At 43.9% G+C, this 21,302-nt stretch overlaps 2 protein-coding genes across 9 annotated transcripts in view; both read left to right on the plus strand.

Moving 5' to 3' along the window:
- The window catches only part of FRMPD4 (FERM and PDZ domain containing 4), a 295,689-nt gene extending 286,230 nt beyond the window's left edge, over positions 1-9,459 (plus strand). For 3 of the 7 annotated variants that reach the window (XM_088667722.1, XM_088667724.1, XM_088667727.1), the window contains 3 exons: positions 2,535-3,770; positions 6,178-6,299; positions 8,772-9,459. In XM_088667722.1, coding sequence (XP_088523848.1) covers positions 2,535-3,770; positions 6,178-6,299; positions 8,772-8,846 — 1,433 coding nt within the window. In that variant the 3' untranslated portion in view covers positions 8,847-9,459. The other 4 variants (XM_088667723.1, XM_088667726.1, XM_088667728.1 and 1 more) reach the window with 4 other exon arrangements.
- A 6,903-nt stretch (positions 9,460-16,362) lies between these two features.
- PRPS2 (phosphoribosyl pyrophosphate synthetase 2) overlaps positions 16,363-21,302 on the plus strand; it is a 28,679-nt gene continuing 23,739 nt past the window's right edge. For both annotated transcript variants that reach the window (XM_035114295.3, XM_035114297.3), the window contains exon 1: positions 16,363-16,579. In XM_035114295.3, the coding sequence (XP_034970186.1) occupies positions 16,458-16,579 (122 nt within the window). In that variant the 5' untranslated portion in view covers positions 16,363-16,457. The remainder of the gene's footprint in view (positions 16,580-21,302) is intronic.

The raw sequence follows: 21,302 nt of genomic DNA on the forward strand, positions 1-21,302 counted from the left end.
GGACAGCAGGGGAAGGGATTCTGCTAGCCCCCTCCCTTGAGGCGCCATCTCTCCACCCACTTCTGGCACGTCCTGTCCTTCCTCCCCCATCTCTGACTGCTCAGACCCTTCCCCATCTTCCAGCTCTGGCTCCTGCCTCATGGGGGGGGCACAACATCCCATAACTCGTTACCCCTTTATAATAATAATAATTTTATTATTTATATCCCACCCTGACTATGTTGCTCCAGCCACTCTGAGTGGTTTCCAACACATACAAAAACATGATAAAACACCAAACATTAAAAAAACTTCTCAATACAGGGCTGCCTTCAGGTGTCATCTAAAAGTTGTGCAATTCTTTTTCTCCTTGACATCTGAAGGGAGGGTGTTCCACAGGGAGGGCACCACTACCGAGAACGGGCTTCTAGCAATGAGAGAAACACCAGAAGACCCTCGGAGCTGGACCTCAGTGTCCAGGATAAACAATGGGGGTGGAGATGCTCCTTCAGTTATAGATAGGGCTCCTGGATCAGCCTCTGGCCCCAATATCTCTTCCCCCACCCCACTCCTCAGAGCCCTGACAGTACTTCAAGTGTTAAGAGTGTGGCCTTAGCATGGTTTCACACAGTCGCTACTCTAGAAATCCCACCTGTCCAGTGGAATGTAGACTTTGTGCATATCCAAAACACATGCTACATTATCTGCTTTGGGCCACATGCACAATTGTCTGATTTCCTCAGAAGTGGGGGATCGAGCCCTACGAATGAAAGAGTCAAACTCTTCAGAAGAATATTTTGAATTGGAAATACTGAAATGAGAGGCTGTAGCAGGAACCCAGAGACCAACTGAAGGGAAGTTGAAGTACCAGTTAGACCTGGCCAACCGTGGGTAGGCAAAGCAAAGCAAGATAGGGAGGAAGAAGGCAAAAGTGTGCTGGCAGGCAGTATTAACAAGCCTCTTACTGTGCAATCCTGCACATGCCTACTCAGAATTAACCCCCTTGAGCAGAATTGGATTCACTCCTAGGTGAGTGTGTATAGGATTGCAAAAGCTCCCATTCAGGCCTATCAGAGCCACAAAGCTTTTATTATTATTTGGCAATGTTGTTTCCTTGCAGTTCCTTCCTCTGTTGGCCAGAGCTGGAGATGTTACTGCATTGATTAAGTCCTGCTTGAAACCCAAACCTTGTGATGCATGCCGTTTGTTGCTTTTTCCTTAAAGGCTTCATATGCATCATACATTTATGCCACTTTAAAAACCATAGCCCGCGCCCCCCCCCCCTCCGGAGAATCCTGGAAAGTATGGTTTGCTAAGGGCGCTGAGAGTTGTTAGGAAACCCCTATTTCCCCTCACGGAGCTACAATTCCCAGCTGGTTTCACAATCAATCCTTCTTCACATGAAACTCCTGGAATTGTAGTTCTGAGAATGGAGCAAGACATTGAATGAACAGAGTAACGTGGTGCTGATTCCTAAAGTCGGGGCGGGAGACATCCTTCAAGCAGGGGAAAGGACAAACCCAACAGATAAACAAGCATTCAATTCGTCACTCCTATGACAAGTGCACTTCAAACTGTGAGGCAGCTTCACAGCAGAGGTTGTGCGTTTTCTCTTTTTACACCACAGACTAATCTATACTGGTGAGTTAAATGAGTTATAAAAATGTACAGCAGTAAATGGAAAATTGCATTGAGAGCTACAGTGGTACCTCAGTTTTTGAACATAATCAGTTCCGGAAGACAGTTTGAGTTCTGAAACGTCCGAAAACCAAAAACTCAATAGCTGACAGCTAGGCCTCGGGATCTTGCACTCAGCAGAAGCCGCGTGGCATGTTCGACTTCTGAGGCATGTTCGAAAACAGAAGCATTTACTTTTGGCATTTACGGCGTTCAAGAACTGAAATGTTTGTCAGCGTTTGAAAACTGAGGTACCACTGTATATAACTTTTTTCTTAGGGTTGTTTTGTTTGTTTTTAGATCAATGTAGATCCAGCCTATATCTGTCTTCTCCATCAAAGTTATACGGAAAGAACTGTTAGCTCAGTTGTTTAGGGCAGGCACCCCCAAACTTCGGCCCTCCAGATGTTTTGGCCTACAACTCCCATGATCCCTAGCTAACAGGACCAGTGGTCGGGGAAGATGGGAATTGTGGTCCAAAACATCTGGAGGGCCGAAGTTTGGGGATGCCTGGTTTAGGGCATGGTGCTGATAGCACCAAGGTTGCAGGTTCAATCCCTGTATGGGGCAGCTGCATATTCCTGCATTGCAGGGCGTTAGATTAGATGATCCTAAGGGTCCCTTCCAACTCTACAATTCTCTAATGGATGTAAAGATTTTTTTTTAAAAAAAAAATGTTTTGATGAACTGCAAATTTCCTGAAAGATTTGTGATTGCATGTGGGGTCTGAAAAATGTGTATTCATAATATTAAACCTTTCCTTTTTAAAATTTCTAAAGCAACAGTTAAGACTATACGGCTGAAATGCTCAGCCACTAAATGGCTTTTTGAGGTGGTGCTTAATTATTCCCTTTGTTCTTCTACTCCCCCTAGTGTAGCTTTCACAGAGCCTGTGACTGGAAGACAAGGAAGCATGTCTTCAGCTTTTCCTAACCAGCCCAGAGCTGATTCCATCACGCTATCATCCCACATTCACTCAGAATCAAAGGTGCCAATTCGAAACCAAGACTCTTTTGATGTTCCCAAAGTCAACCAGTCAGGTGGGGTAGCGGTTAGTTTATGGCCATATGAGATGATGGGGGGAAGCCTCAGGATGCCGCACAACAGGAAAGTTCTGCGACGAAGCAGTAGCGTCACTGCAGAATCGACAAGCCTCGAGATGTTTCTCGAGAAGAAGAAAGCCGCAGTCAGTGTGTTATGTACAGACATCGCTGAAGCAGGTGGCTCAACAAAATCGGAAAAAAGAGGAGAACTTCCTCTGGGCAAAACATTATCAAAAAGTTATTCCCAGAGCTCTGTGAATGTCAGCAGCATGGGCAGCAAGAGATCTCCTGTCTTGAATGCCATCCGGAAGGAGTCCAAGCAGTACAGAACGTTGCCCTTACGAAAGCTGGATGCCAGCAATTGGAAATGCCGTGGACCCTTTAGCTATTGTTTCCTAGCGAGAGGAAATGCTGAAGAGGACGAGGATGAAGACGAACGCAGAGGTGGTGCCCAGCTCTCGTTCCTCTATCGTCCTGAGATACAGTGCCAGGTAGCAGAATTGTCCCCTCGGCCTCCTTCCATTGAAAGTGAGGAGAATGGGAAGGAGGGCACAAAGACTGCCAGCGATGCCGAAAGCAGCCCAAGCAGCAAAAGCACTCGTGGAGACCAGGATGGTCAAACCGATAGGAATCTCAGCGACATGTCCTTCGATGCACAAATAGCGAGACTCGGCGTAATGAAGGAGAAGAATTATGCAGTGCCTGATGGATTTCTTGCAGCACAAAAAGATGCCAATGAGCTCCTCTGTTTGGTCCGATCGAGTATGGGGAAGAGGGAGGATCATTCAGAAGCATATGACCTTAAACTTTCTCAGTATAAACAACTGTTATCTGTAGAATCGAGACAGTTGGGAAGTGCCTGCAGGAAAATGGCCATGGCTGAAAAAAGCCCAGAGGAAATGCTTGTAGCTATGACTTCCAGCTTTCAAGTACTCTGTTGCTTAACAGAAGCCTGCATGCGATTAGTTAAAATCATGAACTCTGAAACACAGCAGGAGGAAATTGTAGCTAAAATAGATGAGGTTGTAATAAACTACATTTGTCTTCTAAAAGCTGCGGAAGCAGTATCTGGTAAGACCTCCAGTAACTCTAGCATTAAACTCTTGGCTCGTAATTCGACCACCATGGCCACTATCGTAAGCACACTAACACGTTCTCTTAAAATGCTTTTAAATAAATAAACAGAAGTCACTTCATAATCTACCTTTGCAAAGCCATACATTAAAAAAAAACTTTTATTAATTGTACGTGTATGAAATAATGTTTAAAAAAACCACCTTGACGCTCTCTCTGTATATTTTGTTATTTTATATAAAATAGGTATGAGATATAAAAAACAAAAACAACTATGGGACTTCTGACCAGTTCTATCCTCCTCTTTCTTTCTTTCTTTCTTTCTTTCTTTCTTTCTTTCTTTCTTTCTTTCTTTCTTTCTTTCTTTTTGAAGGATAAAAACTATATAAAAGCATTTGGAAGTTTGACTTTTTCCATAGTCAAATCTACAGGTGTTTGATCTTAATTTCTTAAGACTGCAATGCTAGAGGATTTACTTCCTTTCCCCCTCCAAGTTTATACTTGGGAACTATACTGTTCATGGTTAGAACTAAGAATCATAATGTATATAACAGTATTTAATGTTTGAATTATAATTTTTAAAGCATTGAATATAGCAAAAAAATACATTTTAAAACCCAGAGACTATTGTGACTGAATAGATTATATATATATAAATATATATATATACATATGTGTATATATATGCGCATAATAAATTACTCTTTTGTTCATACTGCTTGCTTGATGCATCTGTTACATTGGTAGTTTATTTCTGTGCCACTGCTCAATCAAAAAGGCCTGCAGGACTGCTCCCAAATGTTTAATGCAAATACAAAATTCAAACACGTAAATGCAGCTTATGACCTTCAGGGAGGGACAATAACTGCCCTTAAGTTACATTCCAGACAGCAGCTTTTTTTAATATAAGGTTCCCTGTAAAAGGGGCTGGTTTAGAACAGGTAGAGAAGCTTGCCCCACTGTCTCTCCACACACATCCTCCCTGGTAGCAATTCCTCCTATGAAAATAAAGGGCAGCTTGGCCTTATATCCACATCTAGGCACAGCTTCTCACTGAGACTTTTTTCAATGCTGTGGCTTTAAGCACTTGCTCAAAGTTGTTTTGGTTAGTCTGCCATGTCAAGATGGTGCGTCATGAAAGCTGGTATATGTGGGGAACACCTTCATTTGAATCCCAAGAGGATTTAAGATACCCAACCCTTTGAAAACGAATCAAAAGCAATATCGCCACAGATATCTCTGTGCATTACATGAAATAACTTCCTGGACAGTTTGAACAGAGTGACTTGATTTCTATATATAGGCTTTTTAAGGCATCTCCTAGTCTTCTTACTCCTTTGTATCATCTTGGTGATTTGTGGTCTGTTTTCCTGCTCTGCTCTTTGCTCAAATGGGTCAATATATAGAGCTTTGAAAGGATGTCATATAACCAACTTGTAATTTCCTGGCACATCAGTTATCCTATGAACATTTCAGACTTGTAGTAATCAGTGATTACCTTTAAAGCTTGGGAACATATCAGTGTATATGAAGGGAAACCTTTGGTCCTCCAATTGTTGCTAGACTACAACTTCCATCAGCCCATGTTGGCTCAGGCTGATGGGAGTTGGAGTCCAACAGGAATATCTGAAGTACCATAGATCTCCCCATCTCAGATCTAAGCAATATTCAGAACAATATGGTGCATATTTCCAGCTCACGAAGAACAAGTAATGCAGTGAAGTATTAATCAACGGCAATATGATTGCATTCTTCATTTATTTTATCCATTTTAGCTTGATAAATCTGGACCATTTCCAGCATTAACTGATGTGCCTACTTAAACTGGTTCTCTCATACAAATGGTCTTTTCTCTCTCCATAGGATGCTAGTAAACTACGGTGTGTACCATGTGGGGTGTACACACTCGTGTGCTTAACACTGGTGAGAAGAGAGGATGAGAGCACATTGCTGCATAGAAACAGCTGATCCCAGAGCACACACAGCAGAGACAGTCAACATACCATAGTTATCTGAGGAACAAATGAGATATTTATTGAGAAGTCTTAGTTTTTTGTCTAAAGGCTATTTGTGCCCTTTGGGTACATGCCAGACACTGTTTTCAAGCGTTTCTCAACAGCTAGAATCTGTCTTCAAGGTTTTAGGCTTCTCAGGCTAACATCTAAGATCCGACTGCTCAACTTGTAGTCACCAGCCTTTCACATCAATCTTGCTTGTGTTTTCCAATCAGATAAATTACCACTGTGTGTCAATCAGCAGTTTGTCGGGAAGCAGAGTGAGGAAGACACAATCCCAGCCCCTCTTCCTCCCAAACAGCTGAATTGCACGACTGATGATGTATTTCATAGTTCCAGCTTTTGAATCAGCCTAGGAAATTCATTTTAATGTACAATTCCATGTACAGAAACATGCTTCCATGCAGATGGCCTCTGGATGGGTCAGGACAATTATATGGAAGAGGTCTCATTCACATCAAAAAAAGCTCTACTGAAGATGGCAACCCAAGAATGCAAGCATTTAACAAAGGTATGTTTTATTTAAAAGCTGCAGATTACCAAACATGATGGTTGTGAGTGGAAAAGGAGATGAAGGCGTTAATTCTTTCCACATGAACCTATCCGGACCCTGAGATCATCTTCTGAGGCGCTTCTTCAGGTGTCTCCTCCACGAGAGGTCCAGAGGGTGGCAACACGAGAATGGGCCTTTTCTGCAGTGGCTCCCCATTTGTGGAATGTTCTCTCCAAGGAGGTTCACCTGACACCTTCATTATCCACTTTTAGGCACCAGGCAAAAACGTTCCTCTTTAACCAGGCCTTTGGCTGAATGACATCCAATGCCCTTTTAAAAGGTGTTGCGGAAGGAAGGGGGTTATTAGGTTGTTTTTGTTTTTGTTATGTATTTTGTGTTTTTTATATTGTGACTTTATGTTGTAACTTCCCTGAGAATATAGGGCAGTATACAAATTTGATAAATAATAAACACAACTTTTAATGTTGGGAGCCAGAGTCCACCAGGTCCCCACACCCCTTTTCTAGCACAATGCTAGAAATGATGCTAAAGGGAGACTCTTGGGGGTCTTCTTTGAGAAGCAACTCCAGGGAGACGACCACAGCATCTGGGGGAGAAATTGGAAAGGAACCTGCTCTATTAAATGAGCCAATATCAATTAGAGTTCCCTCTGCTGCTGGTCCAGCCACTGTTGCAGACAGTAAAACACCTACTTGCAGATCAAAGAGTCCTTCTGCCTGGCCCAACAGAGCCAGCGCTCTGTGGACCAATCTGGAAGAATGTGTTTTCGGGTCAGAATATATTTGCTCTGTTCCCATGCTGCACAGTAGATCTTCCTGGTAGGCATTGCTCAAATTTTGTGTGTGGAAATCTGATCCCAACTATGGACAAATATGGGTGCTCTAATATGGAGCTGTGCAAGAGCAAAATCTATATCTTTTCTTGTGCACTGTTTCCCTTCACTGTGAAAATACCCAAACAGACCGCTGTGCAGCATTGAATTAATATGCTTTGGAACCCATTAAACCAGGGAAGGAGCTCCTGGGAGCATCCCAGATGTTGCTGGACAATTTATTCATTTATGAAATGTACATCTCACCCTTCCTCCCAATTAAATTTATGTTCCACTTTCCATCATTTCTGACCATTGGCTAGCTGGGGCTGATGGAAGCTGGGGGAGGGATAGCATCTGGATAACCACAGAGGCCACCCCTTCCTTAAACCTTTTGGATTGGGAAATGAGTCTAACATCATGTAGATGCTTTCTTAGAAAGAAGCCCCATAGATTTAAAGGAAGCTAGATACAGTATAGATATATGGACGCGTGTGGCACTGTGGTCTAAACCATGGAGCCTAGGGCTTGTCGATCAGAAGGTTCGAATCCCCACGACGGGGTGAGCTCCCATTGTTCGGTCCCAGCTCCTGCCCACCTAGCAGCATAGCTGCCAAGTTTTCCCTTTTCTCACGAGGAAGCCTATTCAGCATAAGGGAATTTCCCTTTAAAAAAGGGATAACAGTTCGAAAGCACGTCAAAGTGCAAGTAGATAAATAGGGACCGCTCCGGCAGGAAGGTAAAGGCGTTTCCGTGTGCTGCTCTGGTTTCGCCAGAAGCGGCTTAGTCATGCTGGCCACATGACCTGGAAGCTGTACGCTGGCTCCCTCGGCCAATAAAGTGAGATGAGCACTCAACCCCAGAGTCTGCGGCTGGACCTAACAGTCAGGGGTCCCTTTACCTTTAGATATAGGTATAGGTATACACACACATTTTACTTTCAAAACCTTCAGCGATTCAATCGTACTGACAATTTGAATAAATGGAGAGCTAATTCATACTTCAGATTTGTTAGCGCACTACGCAGAACTCAATTAACACAAATCATTTATAGCCTTACTCTGAAAGCTTAATACACATTCAGGTTTCAAGTCTTCCATGAAAGAAATGACAGCAACAATAATAAAGGAATGATTCCATTGTACAGATGTGGCAGTTTTCATGCAGTAATGAGCACAAATGCTTATTTATCTAATCACGTATAATGTATTAAGATAAACATTAAGAGCTGGATAAATTGCTTCTTATGAAAATACTTTTATTATAAATTTCAGTCCGTCCGTGAATAAGAGAGAATGTTGGTTCAATTCTTTTTAAAACAAAAAAAGGAAAGAAAGGGGGTGGAGATGAATTATACACAGTCCTGATATATCTTAAACATTGTTTAGTTTCTTTTAAAGTGCAGAGGCTCAGGCTTGCTTGGAAGTTGCATGCCACATGTCAGTTGTTGCAATCCTAAGCATTCTTACCATAAAATAAGTCCTAGTGGCACATGTTTCTAGGGATTGAATTGCTAATTAAACTGCCCAGTTATGCTGTGGGAATGCTTGGAGTCAAATACATTAATCGGAATGCCTATGATGCACTTATTGGCACAGCACCAGCCTTCTGTGGTCCTCATTTCCCCTGTGCATTTTACTCTTAAACCGTGAGATCAGCCTAACCACCTGCACATTGCTATGTCATCTCTCCTGAGAGAACCTGACAGCAGAGGGGTACTGGCGAGCATCTGATCCTTTCCCTGGCTAAATGCACAGCCCCTGGAGCACTGTCTCAAGGTAATTGCTTCCGAGTCTAATATTAGAGCCATTTCCCTGGGGGGGCGGGGGAGGGGGGAGAGGATGCTGATATCAGTTTTTCATGTACAGTTGTAAAGCACGCTTGTCTGACCCACATCACGATGCATCAGAAGTGGTTAGTGGGATAGTGAGAAATAGAAGTGCTTGAGAATTTTTGGGAAAAGCTTGATGAGTTATCCTGCCATTCGTTGTGATGAAAAGAGGAAACCTTGACAAGTCAAATTTACTCTTTCCCTGCTTTTTCCATGATGGGAGGTAGAAGAAACAGCCTCTGAGAGAGTGCCGTAGGGATTTACAAGGTTTTAATACTTCTTTAAACACTGTTGCTGTGACTAAGAAGGATACCTAGCTCCTCCTTGTGTTCTGTTGTGTTGTGTTGTGTTGTGTTGTGTTGGCTTTGAGTCTGTGAGTTCCTTTGCTGCTAATGTTTTATGACAGGCATGTCCAAGAGGTAGATCGTGATCTACTGGTAGATTACAGGGTGCTCCTGGTAGATCCTGGTTGATCTCGGGCCCCTCAGCAATCTCCTTACAAAAAAAACAAAAACCCACCAACTCTGGCTTCCTAAAAAAAAGCTTCACAGCTTTGGGGGTAGATCACTGCCAGTGTTCTTATGACAATGGGTAAATCACTGCCAGTTTTTTTTATACTGTAAGTAGATTGCAGACTATTGGGACATCCTTGTTCTATGAGAACTGGAACTGGTTGGAGCTCCAGCTGCTTTAAGATTCACACCCTACCAGTGGTAATTGGCATTCAATTACTGTGGCGAATCCAATAGTAATTTGCAATCCTTTCACCTGGGATGATTGAGATGGTAGAACAACTTCTGGCAGTAACAGTGGAGGCAGTTCACTAGCGTGTTTGTCCCCCCCCCCAAGACAGTAGCCTCTGTTTTTCATGAGAATACAGGATAGTCATGGTATTTCAAATGCAGATGTAAGACCAGTAGGAAACAACAGTAGCTTAAACCCTCTGAAGGGATGGTACGAACAGTATAGATGTCAATTACTTCATGACTAAATATTTTCAGGATAAATTTTGTATAAGCAGCCACTTATATAAAGTAAAGTAAAATGAAATATCCAAGTGCAGTCATCTCCTAAGAATATTATTTTATGCAATACAATGACAGTGACTCATGGTTTTCCACATAAAGACAGAATTGTTATACTAGCAAAAATGTGTCCCCCCAAACACATGAATGATGGTTAATGTAGAGCAGGCATCCCCAAACTGCAGCCCTTCAGATGTTTTGGCCTACAACTCCTAAGATCCCTAGCTAACAGGACCAGTGGTTGGGGAAGATGGGAATTGTAGTCAAAAACATCTGGAAGGCTGAAGTTTGGGGATGCCTGATGTAGAGGTTGGACATTCGGTAGGCAGGTGGTGGCGGTGCTTAACATCTACTGCTGTTTCTCCCTTGCAAATATAAAGGTAAAGGGACCCCTGACCATTAGGTCCATCTCGCATTATTGGCCTAGGGAGCCGGCGTATAGCTTCCAGGTCATGTGGCCAGCATGACAAAGCCGCTTCTGGCAAACCAGAGCAGCACACGGAAACACCGTTTACCTTCCCGCTGTAGTGGTTCCTATTTATCTACTTGCACTTTGACGTGCTTTCGAACTGCTAGGTTGGCAGGAGCTGGGACCAAGCAACGGGAGCTCACCCCGTAACAGGGATTCGAACCGCCGACCTTCTGATCAGCAAGCCCTAGGCTCAGTGGTTTAACCACAGCGCCACCTGGGTCCCAGACCTTGCAAATATATCCAAGGCCATTTCCTGGCTCTTTCTGAAAGAAAAGCAATTTGGAGTTTTGTAAGCATTTATGCTGCATCACTTCCTTTATGCTTGTCCCTTGCTGGCAAAAGCTAATAGCTAAAGGGCCTGACTTTCAGGAGCAGCCTAGTCTATTCCCTCAGTGGAGCCCATCTCCCCACACCTAATGCAGAGCCATAGCTGAGGGGTGGGTCTAGCCAGGGTTTCTGCCTTGGGTGAAGCCTCCAGAGGGGTGCTATTGAGGCTCCCAGCCACCCAGCATGTCTGGGCTTCAGCCAGAGAGAAATATGAAAAAGTGAACGGCAGCCGTGAGCTCCATCCTTCCTCTTTCCCCATGAAGCTGAAGGAGGCTCATTTACGAACCACAAGATAGGATCCCCTGTGGGTTTGCTACTGTGTGAGAAAGAAATTCTGGAGGGACAGAGAGAGGGGCGGGAAGCTGAGGAAGAGAATCGGTGGGACTTGATCCTTGGGGTCCCTACCAACTCTACAATTCTATGATACTATGATCCCTTCAGAACTTGAATGTGTTTAAATAGTTAAGGTTGAGCCATTTAACAGACTATACATGATCTACAAACAGGAAATTAAGGGGTATGTGAGCATTTTTCTTGCCAGAGGCAGTTCTCTGGCAAGCTCTGGTCAGCCCGGCGGCATTAGGATTGTAATAGAAGGGCGCTTTCTACTTTAGACTTGCAAAAAGCATTTCTTCACCTTACATGGAACCTAAAATGACTACAAAATTATCATTTCCTAAAATGAGTAATCAAACAAAAATAAAATTGAAAGGAATCTTGTTGAAGCTTACTTGGGAGTAAATATACACATCTGAACTCCTTGAAAAGGTTTGCACAGAACCAAGAAGAGGGGTGGATGCAGGGCCGGATTTAGATGAAGAGAGGCCCTAGGCTACTAACTTGTGAGGCCCCTCCCCCACCCTCACAACTAGAAGAAAATGGAAGAGTGTTATAAACAAAACTGAGTGAAGCCAAGGATCAGGCCGGCCTGATGGCAAGGCTGGGTGGCGCAGGGCGCTGGGACGCCAGCGGGGGCGCCGCGCTGCTGTGCCTGTGGCAGCCGCACTGCGTGCAGCGCCTGCCAGACAGCTGTGCTGGGAAACGGGGCCGGGGGGCGCCGGAGGGATCTTCGCGCCAGGGCGCCAGATATGCTTAAGACGGCCCTGCCAAGGATGATGATGGGTATTTAAAATTATGCAATTCACAATTTCCCCTTTAAAGAACATAAGATATTATTGTCAAATACCATGGTGGTTTTTTTAAAAAATGCATAAAATTAACACTGAAAAACTTTTGCAATAACTGAACTTTGTAAAAATCTTGTAAGCCTTTTGAGGCCTGGGCAGGCCGGGTCTTCCTGTTATATACCTTCTGAGATTGACAAGGCATTTGACCCTCACCTGAATCTCATATCTCTCCTGGCAAGTGCTTTGGTCTGCATCCACAGTGTGGAAATAAAGGATGAGATTGCCCACCAGATACCAGGCACTCCAGTTTTCAAATTAGGCCCCAGTGTTTTTGTTACAATCCCCTTCTAAATTATGTAATCAATTTTAATCTAGAATTTAAATTCTCAAAACTTCCTTATTTGTTAATTCGAGCAAGTAAACTACTGCTCTCACTTCATTACAAACAGTATTTCTACCTGCAACACACTTGAGCAAACCTGCTTCTCTTCCTTTCACAGGTTATTTTGTTGCCATTTGCAACTGTAGCTATTTCTGATTAGTTATCATTTAACTCTTTTGGGAAATAATTAGCATCACACGTCATGTGCATGGAAGTTGCCGAACCAATTAAGCAACTAGAAGGGTTACTGTTAATAGCACCAGTTTTCCTATAACTTGATATTGCTGGATAGTTCTGATGAACTGCAAAAGCATTTTTAGTTTGCTTTCTGTTGCCACCCTGGAACTTTTCTTTAGTAGTGCCACTTTGTTTTGTACGATTCCTTGCAAATGAAGGAAAACAATTTGTCTGCTGTTGGGAACTTCAAGGTACCTGCTCTCCCTTCTTATGGTCTTCATACTGGACCTGGAGACTCCAATAGAGAGCATTCTATGTCAAGAAGGAGGGAAAGTGGGCACCCTATCAAATGACAGGGCAGGAGCTACACGGAGCAGGGCCTTTTTATTGGTGGAGCCCATTTTATGCCTCACTCTTCCCAGACCTGCTCTCTTTTGGATTTGAGCCTGTGATATTATTGCTCTTCCATGATTCAATATCCCATAAGAGACTCAAAATAATCATTTTCATGCAATAAGAGGGAAAGCAGCTCACAATCATTCTTCAACCGGCACAAGTCCTTAATCCAGTCTTTGCTCGAAAGCAAGGCTTTGGGTATCTGTGGCACGTCAAATGTTGCTGGGACCACAACTCGCATCATTCATCAGCATTGGCCATGCTGGCTGGAGCTGATGAGAGTTGGGAATCCAACAATATCTGGTGGACCACACCGCACTCTAAAAAACAATAGGAAAATAATATAACCCCACAATAGACACATTTTGATTACTTCCTGGCAAAGATTTTAAACAGGACTTTTGAGAGAGAAAAGAGAGAACATTATCCAAAAATTTTGTTTTATATTTAATTCACTTTCACACAATTGGCTATAATAGAGATGTTTTTAAAACCCGCTTATGGAAACGTTGTTTCATCCATGCTTTAGTTTACAAGCACGAGGTTCTCTCTTACAATACAAGTTTTGAAACTTTCCAGAAAAAAAATTCACATGAGAAGCATAAGACTCTCAGCAGGCAACAGGAAAGAAAGGCCCAATAGAGGAGGATCATCCATTCATCTAATTATTTTTGGGGAGTTTCAGAAGCTCTTAGTTGTTAATACACATCTAACCATTTGCTCTGCAAAATTACGATGAAGCATGCAGGAAATTGAACATACAGTTCAGTTGTGTCTGTAACGTTTTCCCTTTCCCCACCAAAGCAATTATTAGTCCTGGCATGAGATGGATAAAAAAAACCTTTGTTTTTGCCTACTATATTTTTGTTTCTCTTAGTCTATTTTTTATTGATTCCTTTTGAAACATTTGCCAGCTAACATGAAGAGTGACCACAATTCTGGTTAAGGCTGCAATTCTAAAGACACTTGGTAAGAAGTGCAGTGGTACCTCGGTTTGCGAGCGCAATCCATTCCGCAGAGGCGGTCGCTCCCCGAATCGGTCGCTTGCTGAAGGCTTCTGCGCATCTGAGCGCCGTGGAACCCGGATGTAAACACTTCCAGGTCTGCGGTGGTCAGAAACCGAAGCGGTCGCTCCCCGAGGCGGTCGCAAACCGAGGTTTGACTTTAGGTCCCTTTGAACTCAGTGGGGCTTCTGAATAGACAAATACAGGCTTTCACTTGCAGGTAGGTAGCCGTGTTGGTCTGAGTCGAAGCAAAATAAAAAAATTCCTTCAGTAGCACCTTAAAGACCAACTAAGTTTATATTTTGGTATGAGCTTTCGTGTGCATGCACACGAAAGCTCATACCAAAATATAAACTTAGTTGGTCTTTAAGGTGCTACTGAAGGAATTTTTTTATTTTGCTTCCACAGGCTTTCACTGTAAAGTTACAATTGCATGCATACCTTTGTATGCATATGATGTGGCTGCAGGCCAGCAGTAGAAGGCAAGATGTATCGAATAATTGCCCAAGTTTGAAGTACCCAATTTATAACATAACAGTGGAGAGGTGGTCCCACAACTCAGTGGCATAGCACATAAGCCCTGCTGGATCAGGCAAATGACCCATCTAGACTAGCATCCTATCCTCAGTGACCAACCAGATGCCAGGAGCAACACTTGTTGTTGTTTAGTTGTTTAGTTGTGTCTTCGTGACCCCATGGACCAGAGCACACAAGGCACTCCTGTCTTCCACTGCCTCCCACAGTTTGGTCAAACATGTCCGTAGCTTCGAGAACACTGTCCAACCATCTTGTCCTCTGTCATCCCCTTCTCCTAGTGCCCTCCAACTTTCCCAACATCAGGGAGCAACACTGCCCACCTGAAATTCCCAGCAATTCAGAGACTGCCCTACTACTAGGAAGTCTGGTGTGTGCTTTGCAGCAATATCCGGGGGGGGGGGGGGAGCTGCCTTATGTGTTACTTAAAGGCCCATATCACACTCTCTTTCCCCTTTTATAGGGACTATTCACATCCAAGTTATGCGTGTCTTAGGTATGACGGCAAAGGAATAGGCAAAATAAATTATGCTGCCTCAGACTGGGAGGCATTTTTAAACATTATTCTCACCCTGCCTTGCTTTTAAAGAGCAAATAATTGTAATAGAATTGTGACAGTTGTTTGTTTGAAGTTTGTATGAAGACGAGGGGGGGGTCTGCCGGGGTGATGGTCCCCAGGTGCATTTTTAAAGGGGGTTCCTCATGCCACCCAGCCAGCCCTGCACCACTTTGCGAGACTGGGATGATCCAAGGTCTGTGTCGGCTGGCTGGATTCTGCCACATTTAACTTGTGTGCATTCAGCTTTACGTGCTTGGCACACACAAAAAAGGGGTGGCAGGCATCTGAGAAAAAAAATACTTTGCCAATCCCACCCACCAGTGCACCCATTGTGTTGTGGCTTTAGGTGCGTGAGCCCCGGAGTCTAACCCCCCCTCCCCAACATAAGTTGCGGGCTTATTGTACTACAATACTTTCTGGAATAGGTTTTGATTAACAACTCCTGCGCCTACGAAGACTGCAGTTTGCCATTTTGGCCAGGCAGGGTCAGATTGTGGAACTGAGCCATCTGTGTCTGTGGTTTGAGTGGGTAGTTGTTATCTGTTGTACTGTATGTCACACTCCAGAAACATGAGGATTATAACTATTGCACATGACACTACTAGACTGTGACCCAGCCTGAAGGACCTGAAGTTTTGCTGACTTACTTTGTGCCATTTTAGTTCGTCCTAAAAAAGAAGTCTCTCCTGCTTAGCCATGGGCAGAGCTCCTGCGATACCAATGACCCTTCAAAAAAAGCTTTTAGGTGATGAGATGGTTTCAACGTTAGTGTTTAGATTTTGGGGAGGAGCTTTACTTGCTCTATACAGAACTGTTCTGTTACTGGTACTTCAGCCACCCTGTGTGTGTGTGTAAATTTAAACAAGCGAGAAACCCCCTGCACAGTTCAGAGGGACTCCCTCCCCGAGGGAAAAGGATTAGGATCGCTCTGCGCCCTTCCCTAATATCCATCAGCCCACAATGCACTGCTCCACCCATAGAGATAGGAAAAAATGTAGAATCCATTGGAAACAAGGTTAGGCGCATCTGAGATGATCCCGACAAATCTTCCGTGCCCGATGTAAACCATACAGCCTGTTTAACTCAGCTTCCCCCCTTTCGTATCCCTTTAGCGACTCCGCTCGACAGCTCTTGGTGTTTCACTCTTTACCGGAAGTTTGGCTCCTCTTCATTCTTATCTCTGGTTTCCCCACACTGGAAACCTCGCTTGGAGGAACCTTCTTCCACTTACTCACCACCTCACAGCGTGAGTGACGTCCTTCTCGCCCGGTAGCTCCGCCCACTTAGTCCCCGCCCTCTTGAGAGGGGCGCGCGCGGGTGAAAGAGCGCGCGAGCGAACGCCGGTGGGGGGCGTGGCCGCGGCGCTGAGGGGGCGTGGCCGCGGCTATTTGACCCGCTGGCCGCTCGCGCCCGTTCTCTCTCTTTCTTCGTCTCCTCGCCGTTCCCCCTCCTCCTCCTGTTTTTCGCCGCCGCCACCGCTGCTCTTGCCGCGGCCCCTGCGCGCCCAGCCATGCCCAACATCGTGCTCTTCAGCGGCAGCTCGCACCAAGATCTATCCCAGCGCGTGGCCGACCGGCTGGGGCTGGATCTGGGGAAAGTGGTGACGAAGAAATTCAGCAACCAGGAGACCAGGTGAGGCGTTGAAAGCGGATTGGGGATGTTGGGGGGGGGTGGATATGTGGAGGAGGAGGAGGAGAGGCGAGCTGGCGTAGGCGGCTCAGCGCCTCCATTGCAAGCCATTTCCTGTGCCCCCCCTCCCTGAAAGCAACAACAACTGAGGCCCTGAATCCCAGCGTCGTGGGTTCGAGCCCCACGTTGGGCAAGTGACTCCTGCATTTGCAGAGGGTTGGGCTAGATGACCCTCGCGATCCCTTCCAACTCCTGCGTTCGCCCTGACTGGGGGCCGCGTAGAGAGGGACACGGGCGGGAGAAGATCTTCCTGTCTTGAGAAAGCGAGGGGTGAAAGGACGGCCATAGTGGGATTGTGGGGGCGTGGGGATGCGGGAGAAAGAAGCCCCTTGAAAGCTTAAGCGCGCTTTCCTCTCCGTTGCGTGTTTTGTGTGTGTATGCAAAGTATGGAAAGGCTAATGCGAACTGGACACTCTCCTGTTTGCTCATAAACCTGCGCGGGAAAAGGGCGTCCTCTGTGTCGCAGGATAATTAATTGTTCTGCCCTAAGCGGGTGGTTTAATATATTTGTCTGAGGCCTACAAACTAGATAATAGATACTGTAGATAGATATCTGAGGCCTCGAGTGTATGCTTAGCTCTGGCCACGCTTTCATTGCCCCGTTTTAGGAAGAACAAAACAAAATGTACTCTTGTCGCTTTTCTCTCTGCATGCTTTATTTCTCAGGGCCCCCAATTGTAGATTCAGCAGGCACTTGTAGCCAGGTGAAGCTACTCAGAAGCGTCTGTTACATATGCCTTTGCATGTGGTTTTCTTTTTCTTCCTTTGCTTTTATAGCTTAATGTTTGGACTAGAGGTGGTGATGAGGATGATTTACATTTGTCCATAGTGGGGATTTGAGGCATGCATTCTGGGCCTTCACATCTCTAGTTTACACATGAAATGCCTTATTCACGTTTTAAAACATAATGTGTGAATTATTAGCCTGTTGTTTAGAATGATTGCACCAGTTCTTGGCTCTCTCAAAGTGTGCCTAAATGCAGAATCTGAAAGTCCACATGCCTGGTTGTACTATTAACAAATTCTGAGTAACTACCATATCTTAGTAAGAGTACCGTCACTTGTTAATCTGATTGTGAGTCTGCACTTCACCGATAATCTGTGTTTGCCTGTAAGCATGTCTTGAAAGCCTATAGGCTGCCCTTTTCCTCCACTCTGACAACCTTGATCGTGACAGGACAAAAGAGTGTTTAAAAGGCCCTACTGATCATAAATAATCTAGAGTTAAGGCTGAGCAGTGAGGTGGCCATGTTTGCTTACAATAACTGCCCTAAATTGTTAAAGAGAGACTAAAGAGCTCCCAAGGGATCTGTGCAAACTGACTGAACAAGCAGTAAAATGGTAAATGCAATTTGGTGTAAACTAGTGTCAAGTACACACATTGGTGCCAAAAAATCCTCTCCTTAATTTCATATGCACTTATAAGGTCTGAACTGACCAAGAATGAGACCTTGGGGTCTTAATAGATAGCTTAGTGAAGATGTTGACCCAATGTGCAGCAGCTGTGAAAAAGGCAAATTCTGTGTTAGGAAATCATTAAGAAATCAATTAAAAACTGAACTGCCAATAGCATATTGCCATTATGCAAATCTATGGTGTGGCTGTGTACAGTTCTGGTCACCTCCCCTCAAAAAGGATATTGTAGAGTTGGAAAAGAGCAACCAAAAAGAGATGACATGATAGAATTCTATAAAATTTTGCATGGCATGGAGAAAGTGGATAGAGAAAAGTTTTTCTTCCTTTCATAACACTGGAACATGTGGACTTCTGACTAAGCTGAACATATGAAGATTCCAGACAGATAAAAGAAAGTGGTCCTTCATGCACCTTTGGTCCTTGAATATGAAATGTGGTTTGATCAGTCCAATAACACCTTTCATATTCAAGGACCAAAGCTGTTTACGAGCTGTCCTAGATCACACATACATATCCTATTCCTCTCTCTTTCCCCTAACTCTACTCTGACGTAGAACAGTCTGTTTCTCTGTTGCCTCTCATAAGACATAGGAATGTGGCTGTTTCTCCTTGAGATGGGAAAGTTAATCACAGCTTCTATAGCCTTTCCTGATTGTCTTCCATTGTAGAGTATCCAAGATCTCTTGCCTGAAGTGCTATCTCATTTTCCCAGCACTTTAGAGCCTGGGTAGATATAATTATTTCTGTCAGATACCGCTTACCATTTCAGATGAGTCTGCCATGTAGTTGTGGCTGGTAGAATGTCACAGGAACAGAAAAAAAGATTTTCTGCTGCATGCATACCAACTCAAGAATGCTTTCTAGAATCAGGGTTTGGGTTTGGTTTTTTTTTGTGAGGGGTGTCTGCGTTGTTTGGCTTAGTTCATAGAACTCTTCGCTAATTATACCTTGGCAAGAAATGTAGCTAAGAGGCTTCTCTAAACTTGTTAAGAGACTAAAATTGGACACTTTATAGATGAAGACTCCTATAGAATCATAGAGTTGGAAGGGACCCTCTGGGTCATCTAGTGCAACCTCCTGCAACACAGGAATCTCAACACACAAGTCCCCTATCCAAATTAAAACCATACTGGACCCTGCTTAGCTTTGCAAATATGCTAACCATTTTATTGCTGCACCACTATACTCCTATAAGTTTCCCTTTTCTGCTCTTGATTGTACAAGTAAAATTGACAAGTTTTTATTTAAAACAGGAAGCAACAGGATGGGCAACTCTATGGTTTTCTTCTTTGTAGCAGGGCATTCTTCCCTGTCATCCTATATTCTTTGTCCCTAGGCCGAATCCCTAGCATCTCCAGTTAAAGGGTTGGGTAGCAGGTGATTCAAAAGGCTTTAAACCTGAACAGCCATTTCCAGTTAGTGAGCAGTGATGTGCCAGGTGAACCAAAATATTGTAGCTTATTCATGCTGCTGTATATAGAAGTACACACGAGTTTATTTCAGGGAAACTGAACACTAAGTTATGCCTGAGCTAGAAGTGAGATGCTACTCTGTGCAAGAGCTGTGGTGGTTGGGCTGTATCCCTTAGTATATACCTAACTTGGGTCCTTAATTAGTGCACTAATTAAGGACCCAAGTTAGGTATATACTAAGGGATACAGCCCAACCAGTCCCTGTGAGGGACAAGGGATACAGGGAAGTCCCTCCCAAGATACTTAAGCAAGTCTTGGTTTAGGGATAAGTATGCCTTTCTTGTACTGCTTGTGCATGAAAGCAAAAAAAAACATGCTCACAATAAGTCAAAGGCACAAAGAACTTTGTATCTCATTGATGCTCCACTAGAATGGAGAAGTGACATCAGTTTAAGCAGGCATCCCCAAACTGCGGCCCTCCAGATGTTTTGGCCTACAACTCCCATGATCCCTAGCTAACTAGTGGTCAGGGATGATGGGAATTGTAGTCCAAAACATCTGGATGGATGCCTGGTTTAAGGAGTTCATCCTACGGAACTGCAAACATTCACGTTTAAAATGAATAGCACAGTATGGATGCTATGACTCTCTTGCACTCCTGATTGTAACAGTTCATGCTTGGAAGTAAGCCTCATTGACTTCAAGCATACAAGCTAAACATTTTAACCTTAAGCTGTCCTAAACTGACTCAGAGGACCACAGCAACTCTCTGTTGTTGCTGCTGCATTCTCTAATTTTCCAGCACGTGATCTGGCCTGGGGCTTAGAACAAGCACTGTGTGCACTCTAATCGCATCTGCTTCACGTGTGTAAACAAAAGAAGCTTATTGCTTGTGTTTCTTTACACACACACATACACACACCCCACCAATGCTAGTGATGGCTCTTGGTGTTATTGGGTTAGTTGTGAAAACAAAAAATAAAATAACATAAAGTTGAAATAACTGAGCTAAAGTGCAAGTTCCTTCATTGATTTGTTTCATTGATTTAAATTTGTGTAAAACTGATTTTAGTCCCTTTGAAGTTTCATTCGTATAACTGCTTTTTGCTGCTCAAGAGCTAAGTTCTATTTGGCTATTTATTGCTGTCCCTTGTTTCCTGGCGGGCTGTGCCACTAATGCTAACACAGGCAACGCATGCATGCATGTGGGCTCGTTGCAGCACATTCCGCGTACACGAACAGGTTCTAACTATGCATTTAAGCTTGTTGCTGCGAGACAAAATCGTAATTCTTAATGTCTCTTGTTTTGAATATATTTGATTTCCTGGCATTGCAAGTCCACATTCAGTCTTTCATAGAATCATGGAGTTGTAGAGTTGTAGCGGACTCCCTGTAATGCAGGAATCTCAACAAAAGCATCTGGTGACAAAGGGCCATCCAACCTCTGCTTAAAAACCTGCAAGGAAAGAGACTCCACAACTTCCCAATTGACAGCTCTTTCTATTTCCTGCCACTAAAACAATTTAGCATTTTTAAGTTACTGTGATTCTCTCCTCTCCTTTCTGATGAGATATATTTCTTTAGCAGCTTTTTTTTAAAAGCACTTTGAATATCTTCTCATTCAGAATGGGACCTAAATAATAATTGAGAATGTTGAAAAGACTGCTTTTGCTTGGGATGGTGGTTGTGTAATCCCATCGGTGTGCTCAAAGTGCCATTTTAACTTTGCAACTATCCTGTGTTCAAGTTAGTCTGAGAGATACTACCGGTATCTTAGTTGACCAGCTGTTTGGATTGCGGTTTCCCCACATCCAAGCACAGCACTCAAGCACTGGATC

This window comes from Zootoca vivipara, chromosome 4 (genome assembly GCF_965207765.1).
Source record: "Zootoca vivipara chromosome 4, rZooViv2.hap1.1, whole genome shotgun sequence".
NCBI classification, from domain to species: Eukaryota; Metazoa; Chordata; class Lepidosauria; order Squamata; family Lacertidae; genus Zootoca; species Zootoca vivipara.